This window comes from Anolis sagrei, chromosome 9, assembly GCF_037176765.1.
Source record: "Anolis sagrei isolate rAnoSag1 chromosome 9, rAnoSag1.mat, whole genome shotgun sequence".
In the NCBI taxonomy this organism is placed as follows: domain Eukaryota; kingdom Metazoa; phylum Chordata; class Lepidosauria; order Squamata; family Dactyloidae; genus Anolis; species Anolis sagrei.
Window position 1 is genome coordinate 35,178,304 of NC_090029.1, and position 20,011 is coordinate 35,198,314.

The 20,011-nt window shown below is 44.6% G+C and overlaps 1 protein-coding gene across 2 annotated transcripts in view; it reads left to right on the forward strand.

Annotated features, from left to right (window-relative positions):
* Window positions 1-5,633: 5,633 nt before the first annotated feature.
* The window catches only part of MFGE8 (milk fat globule EGF and factor V/VIII domain containing), a 70,704-nt gene continuing 56,326 nt past the window's right edge, over window positions 5,634-20,011 (forward strand). The window contains exon 1 of one of the 2 annotated variants that reach the window (XM_067471452.1): window positions 5,634-5,814. In XM_067471452.1, the coding sequence (XP_067327553.1) occupies window positions 5,742-5,814 (73 nt within the window). In that variant the 5' untranslated portion in view covers window positions 5,634-5,741. The remainder of the gene's footprint in view (window positions 5,815-20,011) is intronic. The other variant, XM_067471453.1, reaches the window with a different exon arrangement.

The window sequence follows — 20,011 nt, forward strand, 5'->3', positions numbered from 1 at the left end:
GTAATGGGTACAGGATTAAAAGTGCTGACGTGACAGGTGATATGTAAGGATTATAGGGTAAGTGCAGTGTACCAACAATCTTAATTTCTAATAAAGTGCTTCTGGGACTTGTTGTTGGAGTTTTCCTATCCTGGAAAGGCACATCGGAACAGCCAGGTCTTCAATAATATACTAATAATAATTAGAAAGAGAAACAACTGGAAAAGCTGATTTAAAGATCGAACTGCAAAGACTTTGGCACAAGCCAGTCAAGGTGGTTCAAGTGGTGATCGGCACACTGGGTGAAGTGCCTAAAGACCTTGGCCTGCACTTAAACACAATCGGTGTTGTAGTTCAGCGTGTTGCTCAAGTTGCTACTCCTAGTAGCAGGGAAAACGGGTCTCCTTTAGAGTCAGAAAGGGAACAGCAGCGTCAGCACATTAGAGAAATCATTATGGCTCCAAGCGATACTGACACGTTCCCAGGTTTTGCTGATCGGGAAACAGGGGATGGGGAAGGGAGCAGAGGTGTAAATAGAGCTGCTCGAGAGCCAGAGTCTGAAGGGGAATTACAAAGGAAGCGTATTTGGGAAATACTTTGTGCACCAACAGAGGATGAAGATTTCATTGGGTTTGAAAGGAGTTCTGGGACTGGGAGTGACATGGACGACGATGAAGAGTTAAATTGGACCCGTGTGCAAAACATAAGGGATATCTGTAACCAGCCCACCTCTAGTGAGGAATTTGAGGGGTTCACTGAAGATTGGCAGCCAGGGGACTCTTGGCAGGATCTGAACCCTGATAATCCTTGGCAGAAGTGGAGGGATGGGCATTCAGCTGGGGGTGATGGTGAGAGGGTGGGGAGCTCATCAAGCTCCAATGATGAATTGTAAGATATAAGGGGGTTCAGTTTGAATGGCAAGTTGCAGAAGGCAAAGTGTCGTCTTGGGGACATTAGTCTTGTATCTGCCAGCTTTCCACCTTGGGTCCTGGGCTATAGCCTCGTGTGTTCCTGTTTCCTGAGTGACTTCAACGTTTCAGCCTTGCTTCGCTACAGAATTGACTACGGACCGGTTTGACTTCGCTTTTGGACTTTGCTTGTTAATATCTTTGTGACTTTAACAACTTTCAGTTTTGAAACAACGTTCTTTCAACTTTATAGACTGTGTTCTTGCTACATTTTGATTTTCAAGCAAATTGCTTCATCTTTAGTTTAATCCGGATTAAGAGGCAGTGCTATAATCCGGAATATATTTTAGTTTCTTCTATTGACTTATTTTTGGTGCCAAATTGCTCCAACAGACTGAAGCACTGCAGTTAAGTGCTTTTCAAGACTTTTTGTTAACAATAAAGCTGTGTTTTACCATTTGAACTGTGTCTGGCGTGTTTAAAGGCTTCTGGGTTCTGACAATCGGCGCTGGCAAAATTACCACCTGCCAGCTGCAAAAGGCCACCTTACTGGGATCTGCTTGCATTGTTCGCCGATACATCACACAGTCCTAGACACTTGGGAAGTGTCCGATGTGTGATCCAATACAACCAGCAGAGTGATCTTGTCTGCTGTGGACTCATCCTGTTGTGTTTCAAATAATAATAATAATAATAATAATAATAATAATAATAATAATAATAATATCCCACTACCACAGTGTTTCTCAACTTGGGGGTCCGGACCCCTGGGGGGTCGCGATGGGGTGTCGGAGGGGTTGCCAAAGACCATCAGGATACACAGTATTTTCTGCTGGTAATGGGAGTTCTGTGTGTGAAGTCTGGTCCAATTCTATTGTTGGTGGGGTTCAGAATGCTCTCTGATTGTAGGTGAACTATAAATCCCAGCAACTATAACTCCCAAATGTCAAGATCTATTTTCCCTAAACTCCACCAGTGTTCACATTTGGACATATTGAGTATTTGTGCCAAGTTTAGTTCAGATCTATCATTGTTTGAGTCCACAGTGCTTTCTGGAGATAGGTGAACTACAACTCCCAAACTCAAGGCCAATGCTCACCTAACCCTTTCATTATTTTTTGCTGGTCATGGAAGTTCTGTGTGCCAAGTTTGAGTCAATTCCATCTCTGGTGTAGTTAAGAATGCTCTTTGATTGTAGGTGAACTATAAATCCCAGCAACTACAACTCCCAAGACCCAGAGAATAAGAATACATCCTGCTTATCAGATATTTACATGATGATTCGTAACAGTAGCAAAATTCCAGTTATGAAGTAGCAACGAAAATAATTTTAGGGTTGGGGGTCAACACAACATGAGGAATTGCATTAAGGGGTCGCGGCATTAGGAAGGTTGAGAACCACTACACTACCAGATGCTGAAATTTTAGCTTCCAAGCCAGGACAGAAGGCAGCCCAGTTGGCCTGGACCTGTGGTAAATATCATTATTATTATATTCTTTCATCTGGTTTGCCAGATGAATGGATCAGAAAGCAGTTTGGTGCCTGGTTGGGAAGACATCCAATAGCTAACGGCAACCTTGGAAAGCAATTGCCGGCCATGTGCTCATAAGATTGTCCAAGATAGTTTGGTTTGCAGGCCATGAAAGGAGAAGAGTGTGATTTCTTTGGGTATTATACCCTCTAAGTGTGGTGCTACCACAGCTTAGTCATGTGTGAAAAATGCCATGAGTGGGTCATCTTGGCCACTGCAGAACAATGCACCAGATAAGAGAGGCTTCTTTGGAAATTACACAGATAGTAGAGGAAGAAGTTAGTGATAACCCTCTCTCAGTGAATGGGCCTTGTACAACCGCAGCCAAGTTCAGGAGGTGAGGGAGAGAGAGCCTCTACACAGGGCAAAGTTCCTTTTCTGTCTGCCCCTTGTCAAAGAAAGAGTGTGGATGAACACATGGCGGAGAAGAAATTCCCCGGATTCTTATTTCCCTACTAAAATATACATTTCTCTGATCCTAAGATTGTCAGTGAGATGGAGAAAAATCCATAGATTTCAGAACCTTGTGATGTGTTTCAGCATTTGGGCACCACAATTCAAGAGAGATATTGACTCTAAGCTGGAATGTGTCCAGAGAAGGGCGACTAAAATGATCAAGGGTCTGGAGAACAAGCCCTATGAGGAGCGGCTTAAAGAGCTGGGCATGTTTAGCCTGAAGAAGAGAAGGCTGAGAGGAGATATGATGGGCATGTATAAATATGTGAGAGGAAGCCACAGGGAGGAGGAGGGAGCAAGCTTGTTTTCTGCTTCCCTGGAGAGAGACTAGGACGCGGAGCAATGGCTTCAAACTACAAGAGAGGAGATTCCATCTGAACATGAGGAAGAACTTCCTGACTGTGAGAGCCGTTCAGCAGTGGAACTCTCTGCCCCGAGTGTGGTGGAGGCTCCTTCTTTGGAAGCTTTTAAACAGAGGCTGGATGGCCATCTGTCAGGGGTGATTTGAATGCAATATTCCTGCTTCTTGGCAGAATGGGGTTGGACTGGATGGCCCAGGAGGTCTCTTCCAACTCTTGGATTCTATGATTCTATAGCGTAGACCTGAAAATTGTGTGACCTAAATATTTGAAAAACACACACACAAACAAGCTTCATTTAATGAGAGACTGCCTATAGGGCTCAAAGTTTATTTCCTGTCAGTTGCCTGTGGGACTTCGTTTCTGGAGTGTGTAGAAACAGAAGTTTTGGGAGTTGGGGACGAATGGACTCCAGAGCTCCTCGCTCAAAGACGTCTCAAGAATGATGCCTTGCCCCTCCTTTAGAGTAAGGGGATTGGGGGGCAAAGAATCCCATAAAAGCGATGTAATAAATCTATATCAATAAAAATGTAATGTTTGTTTGTGGGGTTAACAGAACTAAAAAAACCACTGGACAAATTGACACCAAATTTGGACACAAGACACCTAACAACCAAATGTATGTCCACTCAAAAAACATTGATTTTGTCATTTGGGAGTTGTAGTTACTGGGATTTACAATTCACCTACAATCAAAGAGCATTCTGAACCCCACCAATGATGGAATTGAACCAAACTTGGCACACAGTTCTCCCATGACTAACAGAAAATACTAGAAGGGTTTTGTGGGCAGTGTCCTTTGGTTCTGGAGTTGTAGTTCACCTACATCCAGAGATCACTGTGGACTCAAACAATGATGGATCTGGATCAAACTCTACACGAATACTCAATATGCCCAAATGTGGACACTGGTGGAGTTTGGAGAAAATAGAATATTGACATTCGGGAGTTGTAGTTTCTGGGATTTATAGTTCACCTACAATCACAGAGCATTCTGAACAAGCCCTATGAGGAGCAGCTTAAGGAGCTGGGCATGCTTAGCCTGAAGAAGAGAAGGCTGAGAGGAGATATGATAGCCATGTATAAATATGTGAGAGGAAGCCACAGGGAGGAGGAGGGAGCAAGCTTGGTTTCTAATGCTCTGGAGACTAGGATGCAGAACAATGGCTTCAAACTACAGGGAAGGAGATTGCCCCTTGCCACCCCTCCAGGGGTCTCGACCCCCAGGTTGAGAAATGTTGCTCTAAGGCAGTGTTTCTCAACCTGGGGGTCGGGACCCCTGGAGGGGTTGCCAGGAGGTGCCAGAGGGGTCACCAAAGACCATCAGAAAACAGTATTTTCTGTTGATCATGGGGGTTCTGTGTGGGAGGTTTGGCCCAATTCTATCATTGGTGGGGTTCAGAATGCTCATAGATTGTAGGTGAACTATAAATCCCAGCAACTACAACTCCCAAATGTCAAGGCCTATTTTCCCCACACTCCACCAGTGTTCACATTTAGCATACTGAGTATTCGTGCCAAGTTTGGTCCAGATCCATAATTGTTTGCGTCCATAGTGCTCTCTGTAGGTGAACTACAACTCCCAAACTCAAGGTCAATGCCCACCAAACCCTTCCAGTGTTTTCTCCTCTCTTGTCGTTTGAAGCCATTGTTCCATTGCGTCCTAGTCTCCAAGGAAGCAGAAAACAAGCTTGCTCCCTCCTCCTCCCTGTGGCTTCCTCTCACATATTTATACATGGCTATCATATCTCCTCTCAGCCTTCTCTTCTTCAGGCTAAACATGCCCAGTTCCCTAAGCCGCTCCTCATAGGGCTTGTTCTCCAGACCCTTGATCATTTGAGTCGCCCTCCTCTGGACACATTCCAGCTTGTCAATATCTCTCTTGAATTGTGGTGCCCAGAATTGGACACAATATTCCAGATGTGGTCTAACCGAAGCAGAATAGAGCATGGGGAGCATTACTTCCTTAGATCTAGACACTATGCTCCTATTGATGCAGGCCAAAATCCCATTGGCTTTTTTTGCCGCTTTGATTGTAGGTGAACCATAAATCCCAACAACGACAACTCCCAAATTAAGTTTCATAACAGGAGCAAAATTACAGTTATGAAGTAGCAAAAGAATGTTCTGGTTGGGGGTCACCACAACATAAGGAACTGTATTAAGGGGTCACGGCATTAGGAAGGTTGAGAAACACTGCTCTAAGGGATGCTGGACCTGTGTTGGTCTCAGCCTCAGGCTCCTGTCCGCCTTTTGCCTTCAGGCAGGAGACTGAGGCGCTTGGTATGGCCCTTGGCTCCTTTCCCTGGGGCTCCGCTCGCCATTGGCCGCCGGCTTGGGACTTATGGGGAGGAGGGGGGGGCATGGCAGGCGGGGAAGGAAGGAGAGCGGAGGCGGAGGCTGGGACTGAGTCATTGCGCTCCTGCTGTTGCTGTTGCTGCTAATCCGGGCGGAGAGCACAACACCGCCGCCGCCGCCGAGGAAGCCGGAGCCCAGACGGAGGCCCCATGAAGTCGGCCAAGCCCCTCCAGCCCCTCCTGGGGCTCGCCTTCGTCGCCTCTCTCCTGGCCGGGGTCAAGAGTAAGTAGCACGCCCTTCTGAACGCCCCACTCAACCAGGAGGCGCCCCTCCATGCAGGTGAAGCCTTCCCAAAGCCCCCTCCAACGCTGCATCCAATTGTCGGCTCCGCCAAGGCGGCAGTCTGATTTACTCACAGACTAGCTGTCCCCTGCCAGGCGTTGCTGTGGCCCACTCTGGTGACCTGGAAAATAAAGCAGTTTGCTTTCTAATTTATGTCATGTCTAGGTTCTTGTGGGTTTTTTCGGGCTGTAGAGCCATGTTCTAGAGGCATTTGTCCTGACGTTTCGCCTGCATCTATGGCAAGCATCCTCAGAGGTCGTGAGGTTGGGCGAATCCAATGCCATAGATGCAGGCGAAACGTCAGGAGAAATGCCTCTAGAGTAGGCCTGGGTAACAACGGAAAAATTTGTTTCTAAAATCGATTTGTATTTGGGGGTTTTTTTTGTTTCGATATTTAAAATAATTACAAAATTTTCCTTTTAAAAAGTTCGATATTTACGAAATTTCGTAAATGGTAAAAAATTAACGAATCTATTTCCGAAACAATAACAAATCGATTCGTTAATGGCGGACGCGACCGCGAAATACGCTAAAAAACCTCCAAAACCTTCTGAAGCTTCCCTCTCCCTCTGTTCTTGACTGTTGGTGTGATATTATAATTTTTTTTCACTAATTAAACCATAAAACTGGCCCAGACATGCGGAAATAATAACGAAACGACCTCAAAACAATAACAAAACGAATACAATATCGAAATATGAAGCATTTACAAAACGTTTTTGAAAATTCGTTTTTTTAAATAATTGCTCCAGAATGGTTCGTTATCGTTTTGTAATTGAAAAAATTAACGAATTATTAACGAATTATGAGTTAACGAAACGAAACCACCCAGCCCTACTCTAGAGCATGGCCCTATAGCCCGAAAAAACCCACAAGAACCTAGTGATTCCAGCCATGAAAGCCTTCGACAATATGCCATGTCTTTCTGCTTGTGGGTAAACAGTATTTCTTCCTGTTTCTTTGTCAGTGTTGATGTGGAGATTGGGTTGTTGTAGGCTTTTTCGGGCTATATGGCCATGTTTTAGTTGAACCCTTGTGCCAGCAGGACTGAAGACTGACAGGTCAGAGGTACAAATATGGGTGAGAGCGGGTTGAGCTCCCTCTGTCAGTTCCAGCTTCTTGTGCTTGGAGGTGAGAGAAAAACATCAAAAACATCCAGGCATCCCCTGGGCAACATTCTTGCAGACGGCCAATTTTCTCACAACAGAAGTGACTTGCAGTTTCTCAAGTCGCTCCTGACATAGCGGCTGAGGGGGAAATGGAAGGGGCCTGAGGCTGTTAGGAATGGTGGGAGTTGCAGTCCAAAACACCTGGAGGGCCAGAGTTTGCCCATGCCTGTTCTACATGTAAAGGGTTTATTCCAGCACTGACCTGTGTCACTTGGATGCTTTGTTTAGATTCACACCTTCTGGCTGTGGTTCTTTAGGGCTAAAAATATTCTACACGTGCTCACATGACCATTTAACCATGTCTTTGTGCAGCCAGTAATTCCAGCTCAAATGAAACTTGTCAGTTGGCTTACGGGTATAGCTGCCACCTATTTACTACTTTAATTATTCTGGACTAGCCGTCCCCTGCCACACGTTGCTGTGGCCTGGTCTGTGTACATGTGCTTTGTGTATGTATATATTTGTGTATATGTGTATATATGTGTGTGTGTGTGTATGCATGTGTCTGTGTGTGTGTGTATATATATATATATATATATTAATGGTTCTCCATGCAGTCATGCCACCCACATGACCTTAGAGGTGTCTATGGACAATGCCGGCTCTTCGGCTTAGAAATGGAGATGAGCATGCATGTGTGTATGCATGCATGCGCACGTGTGTGTGTGTATGTGTGTGTGTGTGTGTGTGTGTGTGTGTGTGTATATATATATATATATATATATATATAATATTAATGGTTCTCCATGCAGTCATGCCGGCCACATGACCTTAGAGGTGTCTATGGACAACGCCGGCTCTTTGGCTTAGAAATGGAGATGAGCACCACACCCCAGAGTCGGACACAACTGGACTTAATGTCAGGGGACAACCTTTACCTTTTATATATGTGTGTGTGTGTGGTTTTGTGCATGTGTTTTAATGTACTTTTTATTTTTGGCTTTTTAAATGCCTTCTGCTGTGTTTTTCAGTGTTTTTATGAGTGCTCGTCACTCATTGGCCTGATAGGTGTCTTGTGTCCAAATCTGGTGTCAATTCATCCAGTGGTTTTTGAGTTATGTTAATCCCACAAACTAGCATTACATTTTTAGCCTGCTACACATTGCTGTGGCCCAGTCTGTTGATCTGGAAAATAAAGTAATGGGAAAGTTATGGTTTCTAATATATGTAATTTTTTCTGCTTGTGGGTAAACAATATTTCTTGCTGTTTCTTGGTCAGTGTCGATGTGGAGATTGTCTGGTCTGCCTGCTCTGGAACATGCAACATATCATTATCCTTCTTTAGGGGTCCCTTTCAAATGTATGATACTATATCTCTCTGTGTGTGAATCATATATATCTATCTCTATGGCTGGATGGCTCTTTGTCAGGAGGGCTTTGATTACGTTTTCTTGCCCTGGTGAAGGGAGTTGGACTGGATGGCCTTGAGTATTTTCTGTTGGTCATGGGGGTTCTGTGTGGGAAGTTTGGCCCAATTCCGTCCTTGGTGGGGTTCAGAATGCTCTTTGATTGTAGGTGAACTATAAATCCCAGTAACTACAACTCCCAAATGTCAAGGTCTATTTCCAGCCAAACTCCGTCTGTGTTCATATCTGGACTTATGGAATATTTGTGCTAAGTTTGGTCCAGATCCATCATTGCTTGAGTCCCTGGTGGCGCAGTGGGTTAAACCCCTGTGCCAGCAGGACTGAAGACCGACAGGTCACAGGTTCAAATCCGGGGAGAGGAGGATGAGCTCCCTCTATCAGCTCCAGCTCCTCATGCGGGGACATGAGAGAAGCCTCCCACAAGGATGATAAAAACATCAAATCATCTGAGTGTCCCCTGGGCAATGTCCTTGCAGACGGCCAATTCTCTCACACAAGAAGCAACTTGCAGTTTCTCAGGTTGCTCCTGACACAAGAAAAACCAAAACAAACCAAAACAAAACAAAACAAAACAAAAAAAAAACAGCAAAGGGCCACCTGACTTGGATCTGCACGCATCATTCAAAAATACATCACACAGCCCTAGACGCTTGGGAAGTGTTCAACTTGTGATTTTGTGATACGAAATCCAGCATATATATCTCATTTGCTGTGACATACTGTGTTTTTGTGTCAGTAAAATAACAATAATAATAACAACAACAATAACAATAGATTACCATTTGCCAGCTGCAAAAGCCCACCCTACTGGGATCTGCACGCAATATTTGCCAATACATCACACAGTCCTAGACACTTGGGAAGTGTCCGACATGTGATCCAATACAACAACAAAAAAAGTGTTTGAGTCCACAGTGCTCTCTGGATGTAGGTTAACTACAATGCCCAAACTCAAGGTCAGTGCCCTTTTAGTGTTTTCTGTTGGTCATGGGAGTTCTGTGTGCCAAGTTTGGTTCAATGCCATAATTGGTGGAGTTCGGAATGCTCTTTGATTGTAGATGAACTATAAATCCCAGCAACTACAACTCCCAAATGACAGAATCACACATTTTTGAGTGAAGGACATACATTGGGTTGTTAGGTGTATGCTGTCCAAATTTGGTGTCAATTCGCCCACTGGTTTTCGAGTTCTGTTAATCCCACAAACGAACATTGCATTGTCGAAGGCTTTCATGGCCGGAATCACTCAGTTCTTGTGGGTTTTTTCGGGCTATATGGCCATGTTCTAGAGGCATTTCTCCTGACGTTTCGCCTGCATCTATGGCAAGCATCCTCAGAGGTGAGGTCTCTGACCTCACCTCTGAGGAAGCTTGCCATAGATGCAGGCGAAACGTCAGGAGAAATGCCTCTAGAACATGGCCATATAGCCCGAAAAAACCCACAAGAACTGAACATTGCATTTTTATTTATATAGATGTTGAGACAAAATATACAGCCACATTATAATTTTGTAACAGCAGCTACATCAGACCAGGGAGTGTGTAACTGTGTAACTGTGCCCTCCACCCGTTTGCTTATCAATGCTTCTTCTATTCAACTCAGATGAATAAGGTAAACATCTGTTTATAGAAGTCCTTTTCAGATAGATTCTAAATATGGCTGCTTTAACATTTTATTTATAGGTGGTATAAATTTCCACATTCATGACGCAGTATGGATTTGACTTGACTTTGGTCAAGTACCAGCCCAAGACTGCAATGACTGTATCTCAATGGAAGGTTTTAGAATAATAGAATCATAGAATCAAAGAGTTGGAAGAGACCTCCTGGGCCATCCAGTCCAACCCCATTCTGCCAAGAAGTAGGAATATTGCATTCAAAGCACCCCTGACAGATGGCCATCCAGCCTCTGTTTAAAAGCTTCCAAAGAAGGAGCCTCCACCACACTCCGGGGCAGAGAGTTCCACTGCTGAACGGCTCTCACAGTCAGGAAGTTCTTCCTCGTGTTCAGATGGAATCTCCTCTCTTGTAGTTTGAAGCCATTGTTCCGCGTCCTAGTCTCCAAGGAAGCAGAAAACAAGCTTGCTTCCTCCTCCTCCCTGTGGCTTCCTCTCACATATTTATACATGGCCCTCATCATGTCTCCTCTCATCCTTCTCTTCTTCAGGGTAAACATGCCCAGCTCCTTAAGCCGCTCCTCATAGGGGTTGTTCTCCAGACCCTTGATCATTTTAGTCGCCCTCCTCTGGACACATTCCAGCTTGTCAATATCTCTCTTGAATTGTGGTGCCCAGAACACCAGTAGCAGGTCTTTATATCTGAGGGTTGAACAATCTATATTGGAACATGCAGCTCTGTCCATCCACAGAGGGTTGCGCCAAGTGTTCGTGTCAAATGGAGTAAACACTTTGAATTAGTGATGACTTGGGAAGTGTCCAGATGAAAACAAGCCCTATGAGGAGTGGCTTAAAGAGCTGGGCATGCTTAGCCAGCAGAAAGAAGGCTGAGAGGAGACATGATGAGGGCCATGTATATATGTGAGAGGAAGTCATAGGGAGGAGGAAGCAGGCTTGTTTTCTGCTACCTTGGAGACTTGGATGCGAAACAATGGCTTCAAACTACAGGAAAGGAGATTCCACCTGAACAAGAGGAAGAACTTCCTAACTGGGAGAGCTGTTCAGCAGTGGAACTCTCTGTCCCAGAGTGTGGTGGAGATTCCTTCTTTGGAGGCTTTTAAGCAGAGGCTGGATGGCCATCTGTTGGGTGTGCTTTGAATGTGATTTTCCAGCTTCTTGGCAGAATGGGGTTAGACTGGATAGCTCACCAGTTGTCTTCCAACTCTATGATTCTAAGTCAACACTTTCAGAATCATCCAGGCCATAGTATTTCCAATTTCTGTGTGTGATAAACTGGACAGTGAAGAAAGCTGACTGCATTAAACCAACTTACTTACTGGGTGAGAGTTCTATAGATACCTTGAACTATTAAAAAGAGAAATGAATGGGTCTTAGAGCAATTTAAGCCTGAACTCTGTCCAGAAGCCAAGCTGATATTTTGGACATCTTGTGAGAAACCTTGACTTGGAAAAGACGATAACTTGGAAAAGTGGATCTCACTTCAGAGCAGTGGTTCTCAACCTTCTTAATGCTGCGATCCCTCATGTTGTGGTGACCCCCAACCATAACATTATTATCGTTGCTACTTCATTACTACAATTTTGCTACGGTTATGAATGGTAATGTAAATATCTGATATACATGATGTATCTTCATTCACTGGACTAAATTTGGCACAAATATCCAATACACCCAAATTAGAATACTGGTGGAGTTGGGGTGGGAGTTGATTGTGTCATTTGGGAATTGTAGTTGCTGGGATTTATAGTTCACCTACAATCAGAGCATCCTGAACTCCACCAACGATGGAATTGAACCAAACTTGGCACACAGATCTCCCATGACCAACAGAAAATACTAGAAGGGTTTGGTGGGCATTGACTTTGAGTTTTGGAGTTGTAGTTCACCTACATCCAGAGAACACTGTGGACTCAAACAATGATGGATCTGGACCAAACTTGGCATGAATGCTCCATATGCTCATACATGAGCACTGGTGGAGTTTGGGGGGGGGGGGGAATAGACCTTGACATTTCTGGGATTTATAGTTCGCCTACAAGCAAAGAGCATTCTGAACCCCTCCAATAATAGAATTGGGCCAAACTTCCCACACAGAACTCCTGTGACCAACAGAAAATGCTTCCAAAAAGGAAGAGAACAGGGAGCCTCCTTTGCTGAAGGGGTTCCTAAGACTATCAATATGTGTTTTCTGATGGTGTTTGGCAACCCCTCTGACACCCCCTCATGACCCCCCCAGGGGTCCTGACCCCCAGGTTGAGAAACACTGCTTTAGAGAAAGGTGGGATGTATATTCAATACATCGGTAAATATACATAAAAGGCAGTAGACACAGAGGTTAAACAGTTTATTGCAGATTTTATTCCATCGTGGAAGCCATGTGTCTGAGTTTGCAAAATCTGAGCAGGGTAGTTGATGACGGGCATCTTGGTGGCCTCCCATGCATTTGCTCATCATACTATGAAGCCAACTGGATTGCAAATAACAAGTCAAAACTTTAGTTAAGTTCTGTTTATTCACTGGGTTGCTGTGAGTTTTTTGGGCTGCATGACCATGTTCCAGAAGCATTCTCTCCTAACATTTCACCCTCATCTATGGCATCCTCAGACGTTGTGAGGTCTGTTGGAAACTAGGCAAGTGGGATTTATTTATCTGTGGAATGATTTCCAGGGTGGGAGAAAGAACTCTTGTCTGCTTCAGGCAAGTGTGAATGTTGCAATTGGCCACATTAATTAGCATTTAATGGCCTTGTAGCTTCAAAGCCTGGTTGATTGCTGCCAGGGGGATCCTTTGTTAGGAGGTGTTACCTGGCCCTGACTGATTCTTGTCTGGAATGGACAAAATCTGAGTACCAGTATTTAAAAACCCTCTAAAATCAGGACAGTAAATAAAAAGCAACACTCAAAAGTGAAATTTCAGGCAGGAATCAATCAGGGCCAGCTAATACCCCCCCAGGCAGCAATCACCTTGATTAGCACTGAAAGGCCATTTAGCTTCAAGGCCTCACTGATTAGCACTGAATGGCCATTTAGCTTCAAAGCCTGGCTGATTGCTGCCTGGAGGATCCTTTACTGGGAGGTGTTAGCTGCCCCTGATTGATTCTTGTTTGGAATGTCCCTTTTGAGTGTTGCTTTTTATTTACTGTCCTGATTTTAGAGGGTTTTTTAAATACTGGTAGCCAGATTTTGTCCATTCCAGACAGGAATCAGTCAAGGCCAGCTAACACCAGTCAGCCAGGCTTTGAAGCTAAATGGCCATTCAGTGCTAATCAAGGTGATCAATCAAGGTGCTAATCAATCAAGGTGCTAATCAGTGCTAATCAAGGTGAACACCACTGGAGAAATTACACTGCTTAGCTGGTATTGCACCACCTGACATCCGCCAGGAAGTAGCAGCCAATAGTGAAAGGACCAAGGCAGAGACATCTCCAGCTCATCCCCTGTTTGGGTATCAGCCAGCATGTCAACGACTTAAATCAATAAATAGTTTTCTTAGATCTACAGAAACACTCGCTGGAACACCCCAGCAAGCGAGAGTCCAAAAGTGGCAGGCCCAAACCCAGCACCTCAATCCATGGCTGATACCAGATGAGAGACTCCCCCCTGGGCACACAGAGGACTGGGCGACTTGGGAGGCGCTGAACAGACTGCGCTCTGGCACCACGAGATGCAGAGCCAACCTCAAGAAATGGGGCCACAAAGTGGAATCCTCGACACGCGAGTGGGGAGAAGAGCAAACCACTGACCACCTGCTGCAATGCAACATGAACCCTACCACATGCACCAGGGAGGACCTTCTTGCGGCAACACCAGAGACACTCCAAGTGGCCAAATACTGGTCAAAGGACATTTAACCAACTACCAAATTTGCAAAATCTGTGTTTTTTTTTTCTTTTTCTTTTTAATTTCTGTGTTTGTTTTGCTCTGTTGGAATTGTAATATAATGGTATGGCTGCTGATGACACGACAAATAAATAAATAAATAAATAAATAAAAGGTGATCAATTGCAACATTCACACTTGCCTCAAGCAGACAAGAATTCTTTCTCCCGCCCTGGACATTCCAGATATATAAACTTCACTTGCCTAGTTTCCAACAGACCTCACAACGTCCAAGGATGCCTACCATAGATGTGGGCAAAAGGTCAGGAGAGAATGCTTCTGGAACATGGCCATACAGCCCAGAAAACTCACAGCAATTCAGTGTTTCCAGTCATGAAAGCCTTCTGGCAACACATCTATTAATTCAGTTTGGCTCACTGAAGTGAGGACTAGTAGAAGCAGTCATCATCACTCTCCCAAATATCGAGGTGCTCTTGCTCTTTGGGCAACTGCTGAAGGAGAGCAGAGCAGGCATTTCCTTGTGACTGTTGATGGCGATTGCAGAAAAGAAAGCTCCAGTCCTTTGTGATGGGCCCAGGCCTGAGCTGACAGATGAAACATTTATCTGCCTGCATTCTTGGAACCATCCTGAGCAGAGTCAGCAGTATTGAGTCTTTAAGAGAAGCAAAGCTGGTTTGCTTTGGGAGTCAAGAGAGGGAGCTGGCAGGGATTAGGCTGAATTTTGCATGAATGGAAATCCCATCAGATTGGACTGCCCACAAACCACTCTGGCAAGCGGAAAAGGGAAGAGAAAACAACACAGAGAAGGCAATCCATTCTCATTGACATTCAGCAACTGTCAGCAGGCGTTTAAAACAGAGTTTTACAAGAATGGGCTGGGGATGGTGTATTGTTTTCAATTGAACTGTATAAAATAGCTTTTTGTCTTCTCAGTTTATATACCTGTGGAATGTCCAGGGTGGGAGAAAGGACTCTGCTTTGCTTTGATGCCGAACGACACCCCCCCTCAATTTTTCCTTATGAATTAATAGAGACACTCTCATACCATCTATATTAATAAAAATGTAACGTTCGTTTGTGGGATTAACATAACTCAAAAACCACTGTCCACAAGACACCTACTAACCCAAGGAGTGACCATCACTCAAAAAAATTGAGTTTGTCCTTTGGGGGTTGTAGTTACTGGGATTTATATTTTATCTACAATCAAAGAGCATTCTGAACTCCACCAATGATTGAATTGACCTAAACGTGGCACACAGGACTCCTGTGACCAACAGAAAATACTAGAAGTATTAGTAATTAGAAGTATTAGAAATACTAGTATTTCTAGAAATACTAGAACTAGAACTTTAAGATCGTCTGGGGAGGCCATGCTCTCGGTCCCGCCTGCATCGCAGGCGCGTTTGGCGGGGACGAGAGACAGGGCCTTCTCAGTGGTGGCCCCTCGGCTATGGAATGCCTTACCAGCAGACATCAGACAGGCACCTTCGTTGCTGGCGTTTCGGAGAAAGGTCAAGACTTGGCTTTATGAACAAGCGTTTGGTTAAACAGTACAACCGAACATAGGAAGACGGTTAATGGAACATAGGAATGGCACAAGGATTATGAGAACGGATCTGATTTCACGGAGGCGATGTTGATTTGTTAATGGTTGTTGATTGATGCTATTGATTTTGTTGTTATTTGTTATGTTTTTAATTGCACTGACATTGTTATGATAACCTGTACCATGTAAACCGCATTGAGTCACCTGTATAGGCTGAAAAATGCGGTATACAAATAAAGCAAATAAATAATAATAAATAGAAGGGTTTGGTGGGCATTGACCTTGAGTTTGGGAGTTGTAGTTCACCTACATCCAGAGAACACTGTGGACTCAAACAATGATGGATCTGGACCAAACTTGGCACGAATATTCCGTATTCCCTCTCTTTTTACTCTGACCCAGAGCAGCCATTGGTGCTGAGAGAGGGGTCCCCAACTGATGACATACAGAACCCCTGTGACCAACAGAAAATGCTTCCAAAAAGGAAAAAGACAGGCAGAGAGATCTTCAGTCTCCTCTGCTAAAGGGGTTCCTAGGACTATGTATTGTCGAAGGCTTTTATGGCTGGAATCACTAGGTTCTTGTGGGTTTTTTCGGGCTATAGAGCCATGTTCTAGAGGCATTTCTCCTGACGTTTCGCCTGCATCTATGGCAAGCATCCTCAGAGGTTGAGAAGGTCTGTTGGAAGTAGGAAAAATGGGTTTATATATCTGTGGAATGGCTGGGGCGGGGCAAGGAGCTCTTCCCTGCTGCAGTTAGGTGTGAATGTTTAGCTGATCGCCTTCATTAGCATTTGAAGGCCTGCCTGAGTCTGGGAAAATCTGTTGCTGGGAGGTGTTAATCTGTGCCTGGTTTTTTCCTCTCTGTTGTTTAGCTGTTATAATTTTAGAGTTTTTTAATACTGGTAGCCAGATTTTGTTCATTTTCATGGTCTCTTCCTTTCTGTTGAAACTGTCCACATGCTTCTTGTGGATTTCACTGGCTTCTCTGTGTAGTCTGACATGGTGGTTGTTGGTGTGGTCCAGCATTTCTGTGTTCTCAAATAATATGTTGTGTCCAGGCTGGTTCCTCAGGTGCTCTGCTATGGATGACTTCTCTGGTTGAGTGAGTCTGCAGTGCCTTTCATGTTCCTTGATGCGTGTCTGGGCAATGCTGCGTTTGGTGGTCCCTATGTAGACTTCTTGTCCACAGCTGCATGGTATACGGTAGACTCCTGCCGAGGTGAGAGGATCCCTCTTGTCCTTTGCTGAACGTAGCATTTGTTGGATTTTCTTGGTGGGTTTGTAGATTGTTTGTATGTTGTGTTTCTTCATCAGCTTCCCTCTGCGATCAGTGGTTCCCTTGATGTATGGCAGGAACACTTTTCCATGTGGACAATTTCAACAGAAAGGAAGAGACCATGAAAATGAACAAAATCTGGCTACCAGTATTAAAAAACTCTAAAATTATAACAGCTAAACAACAGAGAGGAAGAAACCAGGCACAGATTAACAGCTCCCAGCAACAGATTTTCCCAGGCTCAGGCAGGCCTTCAAATGCTAATGAAGGTGATCAGCTAAACATTCACACCTAAGTGCAGCAGGGAAGAGCTCCTTGCCCCACCCCAGCCATTCCACAGATATATAAACCCATTTTTCCTACTTCCAACAGACCTCACACCTCTGAGGATGCTTGCCATAGATGCAGGCGAAACGTCAGGAGAAATGCCTCTAGAACATGGCTCTATAGCCCGAAAAAACCCACAAGAACCTAGGTTCCTAAGACTATCTGAAATATGTGTTTTCTGATGGTGTTTGGAGACCCCTCTGACACCCCCTTGTGATCCCCACACGGTCCCGACCCCCAGGTTGAGAAACGCTGATATAATGCATAAACTCCATACTTTGCTCTTATTCTCTTCTACTCCTATAAAATGTATATATAATAATAAAAACTGAAGGTAAGGGTGAACTCCAATGACCTCTCCCCTGGATTTTCCCTTGCCTGGGGCGTTCTCTCAATCCCTCTTCAAGAAGCAAAGGACCTTCCTGTTTCCCAGAACTTGCCACCCAAAACTCCCCTTTGGGATAACACCAACATTAGAAGGACAATAAAAGAGCTGAAACGCTGATGATCCACTCAGGACTCCTATGTACACACCTGAATCTGTCATTATCCTCACCCAGGAGGCACCTTGGAACATGACAATCCTCTTTGTCCCCAGTTCCTGGACCCTGATACTGTCATAATCCTCCAATTTGCATTTCCAAAGCTTCATTATCCATGGCTGAGCACCACCATAATCTGCAGGGCGGGCTCAACCCCCCAGCCTCCTGCCCACTCCTCTCCCATCCATTGAGAGCCTCAGGGAAGCCTGGCCCAGCTGGGTGGAGAACTTTGTGACATCAACAACTCCAGGACCAACCAGCCCCAAGAGACCGTCTCCGGACTAGCCAGAAGCAAGGATCAACACAATTGACCACAACCAATGGGAATAGAGGGCAGGAGGGCCACATTGATCAGCATTGAATGGCCTTGCAGCTTGAAAACCTGGCTGCTTCCTGCCTGGGGAAATCCATTGTTGGAATGTATTAGCTGGCCCTGATTGTTTCCTGTTTGGAATTGTCCTGAGTTGCCCTTCAAAAAACAGCCTTTAGACAATGTTGAAAGTAAAAGAAAAATGCTTTACTTCAGCAGACACAAAGGATAAACAAATGCAATTGAAAAGGGCAAAAGAAAACAAGGAAGTCTTAATCCCGACACAAATTAAAGTCTCTTATAAAGTCACAAAAGAAACACCAGTCTTCCATCAGACAACGGGCAATGAACTAAGCTCCTTGCCCCACCCCAGCCATTCCACAGATATATAAACCCATTTTTCCTACTTCCAACAGACCTTCTCAACCTCTGAGGATGCTTGCCATAGATGCAGGCGAAATGTCAGGAGAAATGCCTCTAGAACATGGCTCTATAGCCCGAAAAAACCCACAAGAACCTAGTGATTCCAGCCATGAAAGCCTTCGACAATACAATGAACTAAGTCCTTAGCAGCAGACACAAAGCAGGTTCCATTGCAGTGAAAACATCAGTATCAGGGTCGTCGTTACCAGCGAAAGCTGACTGTTCCTGCTTCTGATTTATAGCCCTGAATTCCCCACTCAGGAGTCTCCCAATTAGCTCAGCGTTTTTAGCAGCCATTCTAGCTGAAAGCCCTCTGTGCTCAGTCTCTTTTCATCTCTCTAGAAATGTGGGCACTTTCAAACCCTCATTGTCTGATTCTTCTTCTCCCTCCAATTCCTGAGCACTTCCCTGCTCCCCTTCCTCTTCTGAAGATGAGGAATCCCTAACAGGAATTCCCCTGTTGTTTGAGTGTTCCTCTTTATTTACTGTCCAGATGAGAGTTTTTTTTTAAAATACTGTTAGCCAGATTTTGTTCATTTTCATGGCTTCCTCCTTTCTGTTGACGTTGTCCACATGCTTGTGGATTTCAATGGCTTCTCTGTGTAGCCTGACATGGTGGTTGTGAGAGTGGTCCAGCATTTCTGTGTTCTCAAAGCATATGCTGTGTCCAGGTTGGTTCATCAGGTGCTCTGCTATGGCTGACTTCTCTGGTTGAGGTAGTCTGCAGTGAATTCATGTTCCTTGATTCGTGTTTGGGCAATGCTACGTTTGGTGGTCCCTATGTAGAGTTGTCCACAGCTGCATGGTATCAGGACCAGCTTACACCTCCCAACAAAGGATTCCCCCAGGCAGGAAGCAGCCAGGCTTTGAAGCTGCAAGGCCATTCAATGCTAATCAAGGTGGCCATTTGCAACATTCACACTTGCCTCAAACAGACAAGAGTTCTTTCTCCCACCCTGGACATTCCATATATATATAAATCTCCCTGCTTAGTTTGCAACAGACCTCACAACCTTTGAGGATGCCTGTGGGCGAAACGTCAGGAGAGAATGCTATTGAAACATGGCCAGACAGCCCAGAAAACTCACAGCAATCCATACTATGAATATTTTTTTAAAACTTTGGTAGATTTTAAAGGTGTTTTTCATTTAAATTGTAAGATGCTTTAAATGCCAGTTTTGGAAGAAAAGTAGGAGGAAGAGAGGAAGAAAATGTGAAATATCAGAGCCAATCTGTTGCAGTGGTTCAAGCACTGGAATATGGCTCTGGAGACCTGGATTTGAATCCTTGCTCAGTCATGCAAATCCCACTGGGTGCTCTTGGGCAAGTCACGCTCTTTCAGCCTCAGAGGGAGAAAAAGACAAAACTCGTGACTTGAAAATGCAGCCAGTGTTATTTGAAGAACTTGCTGTTTCCAATGATTAGCAGAAATGGCTTTCTTTTTTTTCTGAGTGCACAAAAACATTGGAATATCTAGTCCTCATGACTGTTTTCCCAGGCACTTCCTGATGTTGCAAACTAAATGGGTGTTCTTTGGGAGTGTAATTGTGTGGTTCGTCCAGTTCCTCTGCTCTCCTGACAGCGATATAATTGACGGTTTGCTACTGACCCAGCAGTCCTGACACAGATACACATTTTTGTTTTAATCCTTCATTCACTCGCCAAACAACGGTTTATAACCTTTGCTGTTTCGATAC